Source organism: Natrix helvetica, assembly GCF_964273705.1.
Source record: "Natrix helvetica genome assembly, chromosome: 1".
Lineage (NCBI taxonomy): Eukaryota > Metazoa > Chordata > Lepidosauria > Squamata > Natricidae > Natrix > Natrix helvetica.
The window spans coordinates 82,278,258-82,294,633 of NC_138548.1; the positions used below are offsets into that span (position 1 = coordinate 82,278,258).

General features: G+C 35.8%; 1 protein-coding gene across 9 annotated transcripts in view; it reads right to left on the reverse strand.

Annotated features, from left to right (window-relative positions):
* TSPAN18 (tetraspanin 18) overlaps positions 1-16,376 on the reverse strand; it is a 175,887-nt gene that overhangs the window by 19,455 nt on the left and 140,056 nt on the right. For all 9 annotated transcript variants that reach the window (XM_081936325.1, XM_081936320.1, XM_081936327.1 and 6 more), the window contains 3 exons: positions 12,243-12,335; positions 9,806-10,000; positions 3,631-3,705 (listed from right to left, as the gene is read on the reverse strand). In XM_081936325.1, coding sequence (XP_081792451.1) covers positions 3,631-3,705; positions 9,806-10,000; positions 12,243-12,305 — 333 coding nt within the window. In that variant the 5' untranslated portion in view covers positions 12,306-12,335. The remainder of the gene's footprint in view (positions 1-3,630; positions 3,706-9,805; positions 10,001-12,242; positions 12,336-16,376) is intronic.

Below are 16,376 nucleotides of genomic sequence, written 5' to 3' on the forward strand. Positions count from 1 at the left end.
CTATCACTTTTCCAATAACGGAAGAGGCTGGTTTTGACCCTAATCCAAGGAAATGTCTTCATGTGATACAGGATATTGAAGTGCTAATTAGGAGCTGATCACTCCAATAAATTCATCTCCATTCAATTTAATCAGGCATTGTGCTCCACAATATTATCACTATAGTTACCATTCTATTCTGTTTCAGATTCATTGAGTAAGTATTCTGACACAGGTCTACAATATATTCATACTCAGTGTTTGTTGGACATCTTTATGAGCTGAACTAACAGTGTAAAGGGGACATGAGGTTTTCAAAAGCCAGTGAAAACTCAAAGACCTCCTTCACCCCTTCCTTCACATGAATATAAGCCTCAGCCTTAATTTACCCATCTTTTGTGTCAAAAACTAAAGAGTTGCTAATTACCATATGTGCGTTTGTAAACATGCATTAGACTGCTATTTATTTTTGGTTATTTCAAAATAACTTTTATTTAAAAAGAAATTAAGCATAATAGTTGGTGAAAACGGAAGTAAGCCATTCCAAATGAATATGAAAAGTCATCTCATCTAGTATTTGGACTAAAAAAAAAAGAAATCACATATCTATTAAATTCCAGACCTGGATTTAAAAGTCCCAGGTATACCTTCATACATTCAGTTAAGCTAAAGCTGGATTAACCATTAAGCATAATAAGCATCTATTTAGAACATCAAGGAAAGAAGAACATCACAGATTTCTTTCCCCAAATTATCATGCCCTTAACTCTTTTGCTGTCACACTTGAGGTTTTTTTTCTTTTTTCTTTTTAGTAATTGTCTTATAGTATCTACCATGTTCAACTTCAACTCACATTGTTAAAAAGAGTCCCTCCCCCCCCTTTGCCATGGTGAATCACTAAACTTTAAATATTTGGTTTGAAGATATCATCAGATACTGCATTTGTTTCTCTCTAGTGAAGTGGTACTTTTGGTTCCTCTGAGGGGCACCATTTTGGGGATATGCTTTAAGACACCAGTTGACCTTTATCCAGACATTCCACAAAAAGGCAAAGACAAACCACTTTTAAATGGTTGCCTGGAACTGTTCTTTGAAATGTAATCTCTGGCTGCTAGGATCCTTGAGCCAGATTCTGGTCCAATCCCATGCATATAACCACATACTATATGTTTATCCCGTAATAAAGGCAGATCTATTTGCTACCATCAAAGGTGATCTTGATTTTATTATTTATTAGGCTGGTTGGTGCTCCTGTCCATATATTGCAACAAATTCAGAACTGCTTTCTCTGAATTTTACTGCTACCAATTCCTGCTACCACAGGAATGCATCCCTCAACTCTGCCCCTCTCCACTGATTTGTGCGCATGTCTGACTATCTTTGCATGTATCTGGGTTGGTCATACTCAAAGATATAATTTGACAGATTACATGTGTGGTTTTCTCTTGCTGTGAGGTCTTCCACTTGTGTCTCCTGGAGGAATGTCACTAATTCAGAAAATAGAGACTGTATTGACCAGACCATAACAAATTTGCTCAGGAAGTGATCACTATTTATAGAGCAGTCGCTGTCACTGCAGTTTTGTTTCTGTCCTTGTCAAAGGGGAGGGAAAGGGAAAGCCTTTAAATTGTTTAAAAAGCATTGGTCTTTTCCTTCTTTTCAACTGTGGGACCATCAAAAGAGGCCTTCAGTGTTTTTAATCTTTGAAAAGATGTGGCTGTTTTGATATTGGTTCTGTGCTCACATCTTTCTTTAAGATCTCTATTAAAATTCGGAAATGGAGTTTCATTGGGACAATACAATCTGTGTAAAATTCTTCTACAGGAATATGAGCAATTTCCAGTTTTATTTTTGCATCCGGCACATTTTCGGTCAATTCTGCAGCCAGATCTGATTAACATGCATGCCAATTCAGTTAGCAATTAATACTTCGGTGATAATAATAATAAACATCAACAATAGCAAAACAGGATATAAGGCAGGCAAGAGATAGCGATAAGGAAGAGAGATGAACTACAATGGGAGGAAAAGAGGAAAGCAGTTTAGTATTCTCAGAACTTGTGAAACCCCAGGAAATAATAGACTGGTTAATTAGCATGGCCAGCCTGAAAAACCAAATTAGCCTTTGGTTATTCCAACTTTAACCTATTGTAATAGCAGCAGAATAGGGATGGAAAATAGGTGTTCTCTCCTCTATTCTGCACTATAAAGAGAAGAATTTGGCATATAGGAGTTATATATTCTGCTCACTATAAGCTTAGTTCTGCTATTCATGAGCTTTATTCTCTTGTAAGATATTCTCACTTAGTTTGCTCTTGCATACTTTATTTTTTTCTGCTATTTGCAAATGTTTAGTCATTTAAATGCAGTGGACTTCTTTTTGGAAATATGGTCAATTACCCAACTAATACATAATTCTATAGTATATTTGTCTCAGGAACAATCAAAACCAATACAATACATTGATAGAAAATTGGATAAATATATTGCTATAAATCCAACTACCATAGTAGATGAGGAAGAAAAACAATAAAAGCAGCAGGTCAGAGACAGGTCTCTTAAAGTGGTTTTGCAACACAGCAAAAGCTCAAATAAATATTCAGCTGGGACTTTTTTTCCCCATTAGGTCCTACAGGACAAGTAACTAAAAGCCAACCAGACATCAGTTGAGAATATAGTTTAAATTAATATCCACCATTGTCTAAATCTTGAGAAATAAGCCACATTTTTTTTGCCAATAACTCTTTTTCCCCCCACTGATTCTCACACTCATAGTCTCAATTTTTTTTAAAAAAATATTCTATCAAATATTCTATTGTGAAAGTTACCTTTTTCGTATTTATTTAATACCACAAAGTAATTTGTGCAACTATGAGAATTTGAAAATTCTCACAGAAATAGCAGATTGAATTCATTTTTTCCTTGTATTTCATAAGAGTATATAGTATTTTGAACAATGATGATAAAGAAAAGAAAAGACCATTTCATCTCTCTCTGTCTCTCTGTCTCTCTGTCTCTCTGTCTCTCTGTCCCTCCCTCCTTCCCTCCCTCTCTCTCCCTCTCTCTGAACAGGACAAGAAAAACCTATTAAGCTTGAAATTGTTTTTCTACAACAACATTTAATGATGTTCTCTTTTTTTCTTTTTTTTACTAATTAAAAGTATCTGAAAATTTAGATTCTACCAATCTCAGACCCCTGCTAGAGAAGCCACAATCTCAGCAGTTCTCCCAAATCTACAGAGACCATCTAAGTACTCTAATATCCACTTCCAAGATTGGATCTGCTTGTCTTCAGTTGAGAAAGTCCGACTTATCATAAGGCCCTTGGATTGCTCTCCCAGAGATCACAGATTTGCATGCTTAAACTCTCAAACCCCTAGTTTAATCCCTGAATTCTCAAAATAAAGCTAATTCAATTTTAAAGATGACCTTTTCCTGAAAAGCAGGCTTTGTCTTCTATCCATAAAGCATCTACGCATGACCCAAGCTGTGCTGGTTTACTTTCAATGGGGTGGTTTCAAATTGCTTAGACTAAGTGGAAATACTTTAGTATCTTGAACAAAAGACTGCTCGGCAAATTTATAAAGTAGAAGTCCAACTGAATGCAATTCTGCAGAGTCCTAAAGAACATTCCATCATCGTCATACTCACATTTTCTCTAAAGATAAATGCCAAGATTGCAGCCGAGAGTTCTGCCAGGAAGATTAGCAAAATAAACATGAAGAACTGAAAGAGGGGAAAAAAGAAAAAGAAATGTACATTACTGTTTATCTAGAGTTAACATCTGCCTCAACATTTAATAAAATAAGAGTAAGAATAGGTCAAACTGACTAAAACACATTTAGAAATTGACAGCTAGAGTGGAACAAATTTGCCAAATAAATAGCTTAAGAAAATGACTAGAAAATGTCAAATCCCCATAGTTAGGGGATTGTTTGATGCACTATTAAAGCTGTTAATCATCTGGGATATATGCTACTTTTTACTTGGCATGTATATTACGTTGTTTATAACTGATTATTCCATTACCATTATAACCAATCACTTGAATTTATGAAGTTCATACACAACAATACTTCTGGGCCATCTGACAACTTTTCACATACTTTGCCTCACTCAACATAACAGGTAGTCCTCAACTTACAACAGTTCATTTAATGACCATTGCAACGGCAATGAAAAAAAGTGACTTAGGACCATTTTTCACAGTTACGACTTTTGCAGCATCCCCACAATCATGTGAATATCAGGGTTCCGAGTAACTCCCCCAATGAAAGAAGACCCACAAGGCTTGAGTTCCATTTTATTAGAAATATCATATTGGCACATCTGGGAAGACCCGAATCTGAAAATTTCCAGGGTTTCCCCAGCCAAATGAAAGTTCAAATCCCTGCCCAGCACCCACATGTCCAACACATGGCCCAATAAGGCACCATCCAAAACTGGAGATGCCTTCCAGTCACACCATTGCAGCTGCATGGCAAGTTGTCCTTGACTCTCTGAGAAAATAATGTTATTTTGACTATATCTCACCCATACTCCATATATTCCCCCCTCCCATTTTCCCACAGTAGAATTTTTTACATTGGGAAATGTAAAAATCTTTTACATTTCCCAATGTAAAAGATGGCTTCCAGATCTGACAGTGATCAAATTTCAGTTGCTTGGCAACTGGTTCATACTTATTACCATTGCTGTGTTCCAAGGTCATGTGATCACCTTTTGCAATCCTCTGACAAGTAAAGTCAGTGGAGAAACCAGATTCACTTAACATCTGGGTTACTAATTTATCAACTGCAGTGATTCACTTAACAACAGTAGCCAGAAAGGTCTTGATATGAGGCAAAACTCACTTAACAAATGTCTCACTTAACAACAGAAAATGTGGGCTCAATTGTGGTCGTAAGTCGAGGACTACCTACATTTGATAAATATGTGGCAGCCTTTTGTAAGTATCTAGTGCCTGCTGGGACTGCAACACCCAAAATTCTGCAGCCAATCCAGCTTTCAGAGGTCAAGTATCGCCATACTTTAAGAGTCATATTAATGATGTGAGGCTTTAATGGTTCGACTCATTACAGCAGCAATATCACATTTTTTCAGGCTCAAAAAGAAACCTGGAAGAAATAAACATAAAAAGGGAATAGATATTGAAATGGAAAAGAGAGAGAGAGAGAGGTGGGGGGGGGGAAATCCCAAGTACCAACATTTTTCTTTGGTCCAAAGAAATGTGCTCCTTTTCAAAGAACACCGTGGGGGAAAAAACCCTACAGAAAAGATGCTAAAATTTTAGTTGCTGTGTGCCACTCATAGGCTTTCTTCTTGCTACTAGAATTAAAATTAAATACTAGGCCAGCCTATTTTGTAGATGGCATGGAAGGGGAATATCTCCCACCTCACAAAAGGCTGCAAAATGACTTAGGTACAAAACTACAAGCATCTTTTTAGGTGGTACCTTTGTTTAATTTCTACATTACAAAGAGAGAGGGGGAATTATAGAAATTAGAGGTGTCAATTGGAGGAGTCATATGAAATGAAGCTGCACTGCAAACATCCAGTGTCTTTTATAATCCTTGGTGATATTGCAATGATCAAGTGCTGGTAATGTCCTGTAAAGCTGTAGACGGTGTGGGGAGAGGTATTTGGGGGAACCACTTCTCCTTGGTTACATCTACCTGTTCCATCAGGACTGGCAGGAAATCATGTTATGGGTCCTTCTACTAAGAAATGTCATCTGATAGCACCCAGAAAAAAATCTTTTTTGCCACAGCATCTTCCCTTTGGAACATCATTCCCCCAAAGTTAAATTGCTCATTACCCCACTGGCCTTTCAGAGGGATATCAAGGCATGGCCTTGGTATTGTGGTTGAGGATCCAATGATGGTATGGAGCCTGTTAGCTGGTTTTATTGGCACTTTATGGATTGTACACTCCCACAGATTAAATTTTAACTATTTTGATTGTTTTTTTAAAAAAATAGTTTTGCATTTTGGTTGTTTATTTATAACTACTGTTTGTTTTTGTTTTTAACTCTGTGACTGTGAACCACTCAAAGTCACATATACGAGGCAGGCAGCTATATAAATAGAACAAACAAACAAATAAACATCCCAAAAGGGTAAAACGTGAGGTGCAATGGCAGAATAGTTATTTTGTTGTTTTGATGAAAGCTTCAGCTCCTGCAATATTTGTCTGAAATACACAGCAGGCTTCATTCCCCGTGGAAGGTTAGAAGAACAAAAGATTGCGGGAATTTTCCTTACAAATAAAAATCAGTTAACAAATTTTTAAAGGTCCTCATATAATAACACACCTTTAACTTTTTTCAAAAATTAAAACTGGGAATTTGCCACCATCATCAATCAGAATCGGAATATTTGGATTTAACCCTCAGATGAATTAAACAGGCTTCAAAGTCATCTGAGTATGTATGTATTTAATCATTTATTTAATCATTTATTCATTCATTCAATTAATCAATCAAATTGTTGATCTGAAATCCAAGATAAGAACTGTGATCAGGTTACCTGTCATCTTCAGATTTGTTGCATGTTCAAGAAATTGTTCCCAAATTTTTATGGTTAATTGTGGATGTTCTATCATCCAATTTTTGATATACCTATTTATTTTTGATACATATTTTTGTCTAGTTATTTAAGTAATTTTTAGATGCATATTCACACTTGTATATGAAAAATAAAACTACCTTAAATATGAGGTGGAGAAAATAGTAGTGGTTGCTTTTTTATTTCTTTCTTACTGTTGCAGATAGAATAATTTGGATTTTTTTAAAAAAGAGCACACTAGGATTGGCATCTTCTTGAAATTATTTCATAGATTTTCAAAATTCATAGATACAGCACTGCATTATCAAAGCGAAATATCATTCGGTTATTCCATGGGCTAACTTTATTTTTTCAGGAACCCTTGCAATTTATTTTAAAAAAAAAACAAGTCCAACTGCTAGGCAAGCTTTAGAGACTATGAAATGCAAGTTATATATCATTCAACTGCAACATTTTTTTATATAAAAACATAACATGAGAAATAGTCTCTACAGAGAAAGAAATTTAAGAACTTCCCTGGGGATGCATGTTTCTCTCATCTCTCAGTTGTGCTGTACACTTTCCTTGAATTTATACTTGACTTGAAAGCTTCAGGCATTTATTATGTATCACTGAGAAATCTCTCTGGGGAAGCCACTGATTCATCTATATTTGAAAACTTCGTAGGAGGACGTGGATTTTAATTAGTCCATGAAAATAACACCTTTCCCCTAATTAAGATATAGATAACAACCATATCATGCAAACTCTCTGCCAAGTCTTTTTCTTTTTTCATGGCCCCCATAGTTAATCATTTCCCAGCATCAGTTCTTTGTTACAATACCAGTTTTTTCCTGGAAGAAAATGCTATTTTGCACGCTCTTGACAAATAACTGATATATAGCACTTTTTCCACCCTACATACTTAAGATGAAATTAGGCACAAATAACCAAATGAATGAAAATTGCAGTTTTTGCAGAAATACTCAACTTTTTGGGTGGTGGAGTATGCAGTTTATGTAGTAAAAAATATCACGGTATCTTGCTTTTGCCAAATTGTGTGTGCATGTGTTTCTGTGTGTATGGGTGGGTGGGTGTATTTGCTGTATCAACAAAATACAAACATGGAAGTAAACTGAGACACTGAGAGACAAGTTAACTACATAAACCAAGCAATGAACCTAACATGCCTAGCTCATACAATAAGTTTCAACAAGCCTGGCATGATGTATCTTAGCTCCACCTTGGGCTGCCAGTTAAATTAAAATTTGACACCCATTGAATTGGGCAGGAAATGCAGAACACATTTGTACAAGTGATAAGATAAATTGAGGAGATCTGAAGTCCTCTGACCATCTCCCTTGGCATGCAGCATCCATGTAGCATTGTCAACAAGACTACTCATAAAACGTCTTTTATTCCCATCCCAAATGGTGAGAGCTGCTTAGAAAGCACCAGAGGCTAATCTAATCTGACTCTGTCATCTTTCTAGGTTGCAGAAAGCTAGATGATTGTTTCTCCTCCTTGTTTTTCTGTCACTAGGAAACAACAGAAGATCCTGCATCCCATTCCCATCTGTACAGCCATTTTCACTTTCTTGAATTGTGTATGCAGATGTTTGTCTACAGTACTCAGTCCATCAAGAAACAAAAGAATGAGAAGTATAGCTAGTCCTCAACCTATGACCACAATTGAGCCCAAAATGTATGCTGTTAAGGAGACATTTGTTAAGTGAGTTTTACCCTATTATACGACCTTTCTTGCCACAGTTGTTAAGTGAATCACTGCAGTTGTAACCCAGTAGTAACCCAGCTGTTAAGTGAATCTTGCCTCCCCATTCACTTTGCTTGTCAGAAGGTCATAAAAAGGTGATTACATAGCTTTGAGACACAAAACCCATCATAAATATGAACCAGTTGCCAAATCTGGACCACTTTCAGCCTGAGCCACAAGAAAATAAAACATGGAAACTGGTGACATGGCAAAATCTTTGTAGATGCTATCTAATGCTCCAAATGATTTGTCTCTGCAAGAAGTGAGCAAATCAAAATAAAAAAAAAATGATATGTCTTCATGTTGCAATATATGTAGCACAATTTGACACTTTTTTTTTGTTCTGACATGTTCCAAGAACTTTTTGGAACATGTAAAGCCTCTACTTATTAAATATGGTTGCGAAGCTCAGATCTTCTTGATCAAGTTGGTTGACATATGGATGCATTCAACCCCCCACAAATATTGAACCTATAGAGACCCTTTGTGAGTTAAGCCACACTGGAAGTCTGGGGCATAATTATGGCCTCTTGAGAGTTTTTGTTCCTCAAAACTCTAAGTTGGCAAAGCATTTCTTTATTCTTTAGCTACAGGGCTGATGATAAAACACAAGTTTTATTCCAAGAAAAGTAATACTGGTGTAAGGTTACAAATTAGGATGAGCGAATAAAGGTGGAAATGAGAATACACAGATGTCAAATTTGCCGGTCACGTTGCCGTCACATGATATTTCATGATGTTTTCCCCATTTGCGGAGCTGGGGTGGACGTGGCCGGCATGTGATGCTTCTGGCCCATGGGCCGCCAGTTTGACACTCCTGCAATTGGCTATAGATATGATTTTGTGTCCTAGGCTTTTGTGAAAGTTCTTGTTCAGGTGTTACAGGAAACTATTGACTCATGTTTTGTGAATGATCTTCTACTCCTTTTCCTTCCATTTAGGAAGCTGAAAATATGATATTGAAAAGATATACTTGATATTTATATATATACTTAATTATTTCCACAGTTTAATTGCTCTCTAACTGTTTTACACATTTTAAGTAACTCTACAAATTATTCAAAGAATAATGAATTTAAAATATAATCATGGTATTAAATAATTAAAATGTATGATATAAAATTATTTTACAGAAACCATATTTCATTTTATCTGCACTCAAGGATAAGACAACTGTTTAAATTGTGAATTAACAATCCTGATTTATTTTGAACCAAGCTTCAGAAATATTCCACATAGCAATATATACTTTTCCGTTTATATTCCTTTTTTTTATCTCAAAGAAAAATAATTTATATTATTTTCCTTTGGGATGAAAAACCCTTAAATTTAAATGGTGTAATGAAAGTAACAAAAAAAGAGTCCTTCTCGAAGGGACATGAGTGGTTCTAAAACATGAAACTCAAAATAAAATAAAATGTAGTGAATTATAACGTTATTTTCTGGACCTAGGACAAAATAACACAAGTGGGTACACGGGAAAAAGCAATCCACTCAGTTGTACTTACAAAAAGAAGAAGACATTTGTTCTCACGGATCGCTCCACAGCAACCAAGGAATCCCAATAAGAAGAGCATAGCTCCCATAGCCGCCATGATATATGCTCCAGTAAAGAGCAAAGGGTTCGTAGCCACGATCTCTCGAAATCCTGTGGGATCAGCTATAACCCAGATTCCAACTCCCAGGAGGCAGGTACCACCCAGCTGTTATAAAAAGGGAAGATTCAGATTAAAACTATTTTCTAGGTTCCTCTAGACAGCATAATTCAAGTTGAAAGTTGAATTGTAATTGTTGCAACACAGGCCAGATCCTTATGGTACAATTTATTATGTTCAGAGAATAGAGACCCCACATCTGAGCTGCTAAAATCTAGATGACTGCAAGATAGCAGGGTTTTATGTTTCTGTATTACTTCATTAACATCTCATGGTTAACATCTAATTTGTTAACGTGCAATGGGCATTCAGTTTGGGTAGACCCAAACTGATAGCCTTATCTGAAGGCATCTTCAAAAAATTTCAAGAGTACATTTCATTTTTAAATTGATTATTATTGTGATTATTTACAACTGAAAGCAGTCTCCCTTTTAAGAATTCCAGTTATTCATTATACGTATTCATTACAAAATCTTATTTATAATTTCTTTAACCCGAGACCATCAAAGGAAAGGCAATACATACAAATGTTAAAGAAAGGAATTAGTATCATAATCTTCCTCATTTTTTCATTTGGAGAATTATTATTTTTTGGGTAGGATTGCTAGATATCTCTTAACTGTATAGGTGTTCCTGATTCCATAGCCAGGTTTAAACATTACAATAAGCTATCATTTTATTTAACTATGGTCACAAAGTGGATGGGTTCAGTCATGCTTTCAGGTAATCATTTGCTGGATTCACTAGAACAGTTAAGAGAATCAAACAAGTTGCATTAAGGATTAGCATAATGTAATGATGTATGAATCCAGCTTATGTTAAACTTCAACAGATTTCAGTGGGATATTTTTCTAAATACTTCAACTACAATAAATTATATGCATACACAGGTAATATACATTATCTTGAGATGGCTTTTTCAGAAACAAAGGTACTGCCAGAAGAAGTTGGATTCAACAGTGATTGTATTTCATGCCAAGAGCTTGGGTGACATGTGAAGGCAGTTTGTTGTTCTTGAACAACATGGTTTTTTTTTAAAACAAAGTTTTATTGGTTTTAAAATATATAGGGAAGGGTAAATAGGTATACAATTTTTTTTGGCAGCTTTCATACTGCTGGTAGAGATCCCAGCATGGTACTCATTTATATAACATTGTACAACAAATTTATAGAAGAAAACAGTAAACCAAATCTTACTCTATATTGTTAGTCTTGTGTTCCTACACGTTTCTCTTTGCCATTTTCTAATATATCACTAACTGTTATTGTTCCAAATAATTTTATTTTTGAGATCTGAGCCTTTTCGATATTGCTTCTTCCTCCCTGTCGCCAGAGAGAGCCTCAGTGCCCCCCTCCTTCCCGTCTTAAATCTTACTGTCTTGTGTTTTACTGTCTCTTTCACTACTCCCACTCTGATTCTTGAACAACATGTTAATGAACATGCCAATGTTGCTATTTAGGCTAGTACTACCTGTCACAGTTTCCCTCCCTCCCTCCCTCCCTCCATGGCTTTGATCCTAGTAACTGCCAGGACATTTAAAGTTTTCCTGGTAAGCATTTTTGGAAGTGATTTGCCATTGCCTGCTTCCTAGGACTGACATGGAGTGGCACAAGGTATTTCAATTGGTGTTGTCCCTAACGCAGGACTAAAACCCCTAGTCTCCTGGTTTCTAGCCAGTTGTCTTAATCACTATACTAAACTGCCTATTTACCTACCCACCTATCTACTTGGGCTTATACTCCATTCAAGTCCAAGGTGGTTACATTCCCCACTTTCAAGTTTATAAGGCAAAAGAAAAAAAATGGCATAGCAAGATAAGCATTAACAATTAAAAACAAAATAATGAAAATGTTCTGGCATTCAAGGAATACTGAAACTTCAGAATACAATCTATAAATGGAGGCTTCCCACTCATATCAGGTCTCTTAAAATGTCAAGTTTTAATGGTTTTTATCTGTAATGGAAGTTGAGCAAAAAGACACTAAGAAATTATACAATCATATTCTGTGCCTTCATAAAATCATAAGTTGCCAAGGTACCCAAGTGACTGGAAACACTTAACACCAGTTCTAGAATTGTAATATCTCACAACTATAGTCCATCCATGGGCCATAGTGTTGTAAAAATGTTCTGGCTGCTTCTGATAAAAAGCAAATTACTTGTTTCAAATATTGCTACCTTTGAAATGTAAGGGTGTTTTCTACACCTATAGTACTTCTACCAATGTATAGCCAACTCCTGAGGAGACATATGAAAAAGACCTCATGTGACAAATCAAAGAAAACTTACAAATATGAAGAAATTGAAGACAAACATCAGATATTTCATGCAGCTCAAACAATCCCCCTCCATGTTTGTGCAGGCTACGCAGTCCAATTGATTCTGAAAAATAAGGACACAACTCTTCACAACTCTTTCATTTCCTATATGTGGTTTCCATCTACTTCTTAAAGCCCTGGGGAATTCATTATATAGAAAGAATGGATCATATTTGAATGAGGTAGAATACACCAGGTTAATAGGTAATAATGAACATCTACAGTTCCCAACTTGTATTCTCCCTGGGCCTGGTGCATCAGGATTGGAAGGAAAAGTTAATGAGAAAGTGCTAAACAATTTACCATCTTGTTCAAAACATAACAACCAAAGTTGCCTCCTTTTGTGAATTAGCCTTGTGACCTCACTTTAAAGGTCTCAACACCTTGTAGGCATTATAATAAATGGGCACCCTAGTATGATGAACACATCCTAGTTTATATATAATTTTAAAAAACCACCTGGAATTATTCAAATAAGATAGGAAAGTGAATCTAGTGAATTGCCAGTACTCTTAATAAATTCTCCTCATTGAAATATTACAGTTTTAATTAATGGTCCAAAGTTAGGGATAGATTTTCTTTAAAAAAAAAACAGATGCAATTACCAAGTTTAAAAGGCAGGTTTCCAATTTTTTTCTTTTCTTCTAAACCCTTTAAGATTAAAAAAGATTGCTTGGACATAAGACAAAAGAACAATTGATGCCTAGACTCTTGATGCCTACAAGTGTGACTGGTCGAGAGTTACACAGTTGACTCTGCATTTAAGCTAGAACAAGAATTCACAGTCTTTTCTGATCCTTAAATTGGTTTCTACTCTGGTTCTTAAATACTTCAATTACCTGCCTCTCTCTGTTCCTATCATAGTTATACCATAAAAAGCTATAGGAACCATGCTTGAAGATTCTTGTGTAAAGAAGTACAGACATACAAATGTACATTTCCATTGTGATATTCCCTTCCAGAGAAAGAAAGAAAAAAAGATTGGGTCAGGAAGTGTCAACTCGTAAAGCTTCCCTAACCTGCTTCAGAGTTGCCATAGGCAGGGGGATGGGTCAATTGAGCCCTGCGGCTGAATCGAAGAATTTGCACCTCAATCAACACAATGTACTTCCTAGCCGGCCAAAGTCAATGTCATATCCACAGAAACCAGTAACGGCTGGAGGGAGTGACTTCTGTGACCCTCAAAATTGTTTTGTTGAAAATGTGACACACCTTGGTGGGAGGGGAAAACAGGATCAGAGGCAAGGAGTGAACTGAGTGGCATCAGAGCTGGCTTCACTAGATCCGTGCAACATGGTGTGCCTAATAACTGGATTTTTCTTGAAATCTGGCTTGAGGCTCCTGCTTTTATTAGGGCATTGGTCAGAATCCTGACATTAGAAAGCTGTTAAATAACACATGTTAAATAACATATGTTAAACACATGTTAAATAACACATGTTAAATACAATAACCTATAACCCCAAATATGTGTGTTTGGTTAAAAAAAAGCTCACTGCACTGAACAATGGATTACCTCTTTCTTCTAATGGCAGAATTCTGCTTTAAAAAGACATTTGGGTGTTTTAAACAGTAAACACAGAAATTATCTATGGGATTGCAGATATCAGGAAATAAATCCTTCTCTGTTATCACTGTTTTTCCTACTCAAAAGAATTTGGAATTGCTGTATTCTAACACCATAGCTCTTTCCGGTGTGACCATGGAAACTGATCTGCTTTGCTTAAGCTTTTCACGAGTCCCTAAGCAATGCTCCCTCTGAAGGAAAAGGCATGATGGTGATAGCCAGAGGCAGATACATGACCCAGTTCCACCAATCACACTGCCTGCACGTATGAAAAAGACAGTGAGCGGGTCAACTGGATGTCCAGAAAATGGGAAGGGAAACAGCAGGGAGTCCAAATGAAAGTGATTCTACACATTTGGTTACTCTCTGCACATAGCAAAGAAACAGAGCTGATTATCTCTCGGCTGCCTCAAGAGGATTTTCATACTGTATTCAGAGGTGCCTTACGGAAATGCTTCCCCAAGGGGGAATGAAGGAGGAAAAAAGACCATGGTAAATATTCAAAAGGTCACTTTTTATGAAAGTCAAGAGGGTGCCAGAAAGAGTTCTTCTTCATATATGCGATCATTTTTAAAGGAAGAAAAAGAATGGGATGGAGACAGATGTCGCTATATTCTTTCACATTCACAGGTTTTAAAAGGAAGGTTTGCGCTGTCAGGTGATAAGATCTCAAGGAGTAGTAAGCATTTTTTTAAAACATATTTTACAGTTGAAACCTCAATGTTTTCTTCATTAAGCGGATAATATTTTCTTTTATAAATGTGGTGAAATGCCAGCTTTGAAACTGGGCTGGCTGCATTTTTTTTTTCATTAAAAAATCCTTTTGATATTCTGAAAGACCCTCAAGGCCTGATTATGCTGCCAGGCCTGGAGCTCACAAAAAAACAGAAACTTCTCTAAATGGGTTCATTGCTGAGGGATACATTTTTATCCTTCCTTCACCTACAGTTAGCATTTTTATGATAATTATCAGTGTGGTGTTTTAGATTTAAAATTTGTTTTATATTGGCTCTTTTAGCTCTTGTGTGCTATCCAGAGTCACCTTTGGTGAGATGGGCAGCTAAATTTGATTATCAATAAATAAACAAACATATTTTTATTTGGAGGCTTTTCTTGTTCAGTCATTATATTCATTCAATTTAGAGAACACTCAATTCCACAAGCCTCTCTGGTTTACAATGTTAAAAACAAACAAACAATAAAATAAAGATCATTTGTGCCCGCAGGAATGCTTTCTTTAATCAAATAAAATTGTATATGGGCTTAGCATCACCCTCCCCAAGGCCTGATGGAGCAGCCATGCTTTCAATGTCATTTTAAACACCATCCTGGGAGCTATATTGATTTTTTTTCAATATAGCGAGGCACGCTTCCTAGGTCCCAAAACAAACTCTTCCTATAGAGCTTATAAGAATATCTTTTCATTTATGTTTGTGAGATACAGTGCATTCAGAAAGTATTCAGACCCCCTTCACTTCTGTCAATTTTGTTATGCTGCAGCCTGGTTCTACAGGTGTTGAAATTCATCTTTTTCTCATTAATCTACACTTAGTACCCCATAATGTCAAAATGAAAAGAGAATTTTAGAACCATATTTTACTGTATTTTTTAATCACATTGATTGGTGTCAAGTTGGTGTCAATTCTTAGCTATCATATAGCTAAACCTTCTTCAGAATAATTTGTCCCCAATATTCAGGTCATCCAATGACATACTCAACATAACTGTATTCTAGTGGCTAGACATTCTATTTATTAAATTTATATGCCACCCATCTCATTATCAAACAATTCTACTCTTTCTTTCCATGTTTCTCAGCATTATAGTTTGCTCAAGTATGTGTCTGCATAATGCATCCAAAATATGGTGATTTGAGCCTGGTTCTTTGTATTTCAAGTGAAAATTGTGGATTGAATTTTCAATAATTTACTTGGGGATTTTTTTATTTTTTTGGCTACACATCATGTTCTCTAAAGACATAACTCAGCAATACAGTCTCTATTGACAATAATCAAGCATACAAAGATTAACCCATAGGCATTTTAAAAAAGAATATAGTGATTATCAGTAGTATGGATTTATAAAACATCTTGTCAGTATTTTTAATCAACAATTTCCTTAGTATCTTATAAAGACTATGGACATAATATAACTTGAGCTCAGCAAAATATTTAATAAGGTGTCTTATGACATTCCTGGCTTGGGAACCATACATAAACAATGCTCATCAGTACTTCCTTATAAAACTGGTGTGATGTAACACATAGGGTGCTGCAGATTTTGGTAATGAGCTTGTATGTTTTAATATTTTTATTAATGTTTAAATGAAGAGCTATATAAAGTTAATACATTTAAAAATACAAAGCAAATTCAAAACTGAATTGAAAAGTTAGAAAAGTGGACTGAAACAGAGTGAAATTTAATGGAGATAAATTCTTTACTAAGAGATAAAGAATCAAATGCAAAGTAGAGCTTTGCTGTCTTGGATAACAACATGTGAGAAAAGCGTCTTGAACTTGTGGTTCATTAAAAATAAAT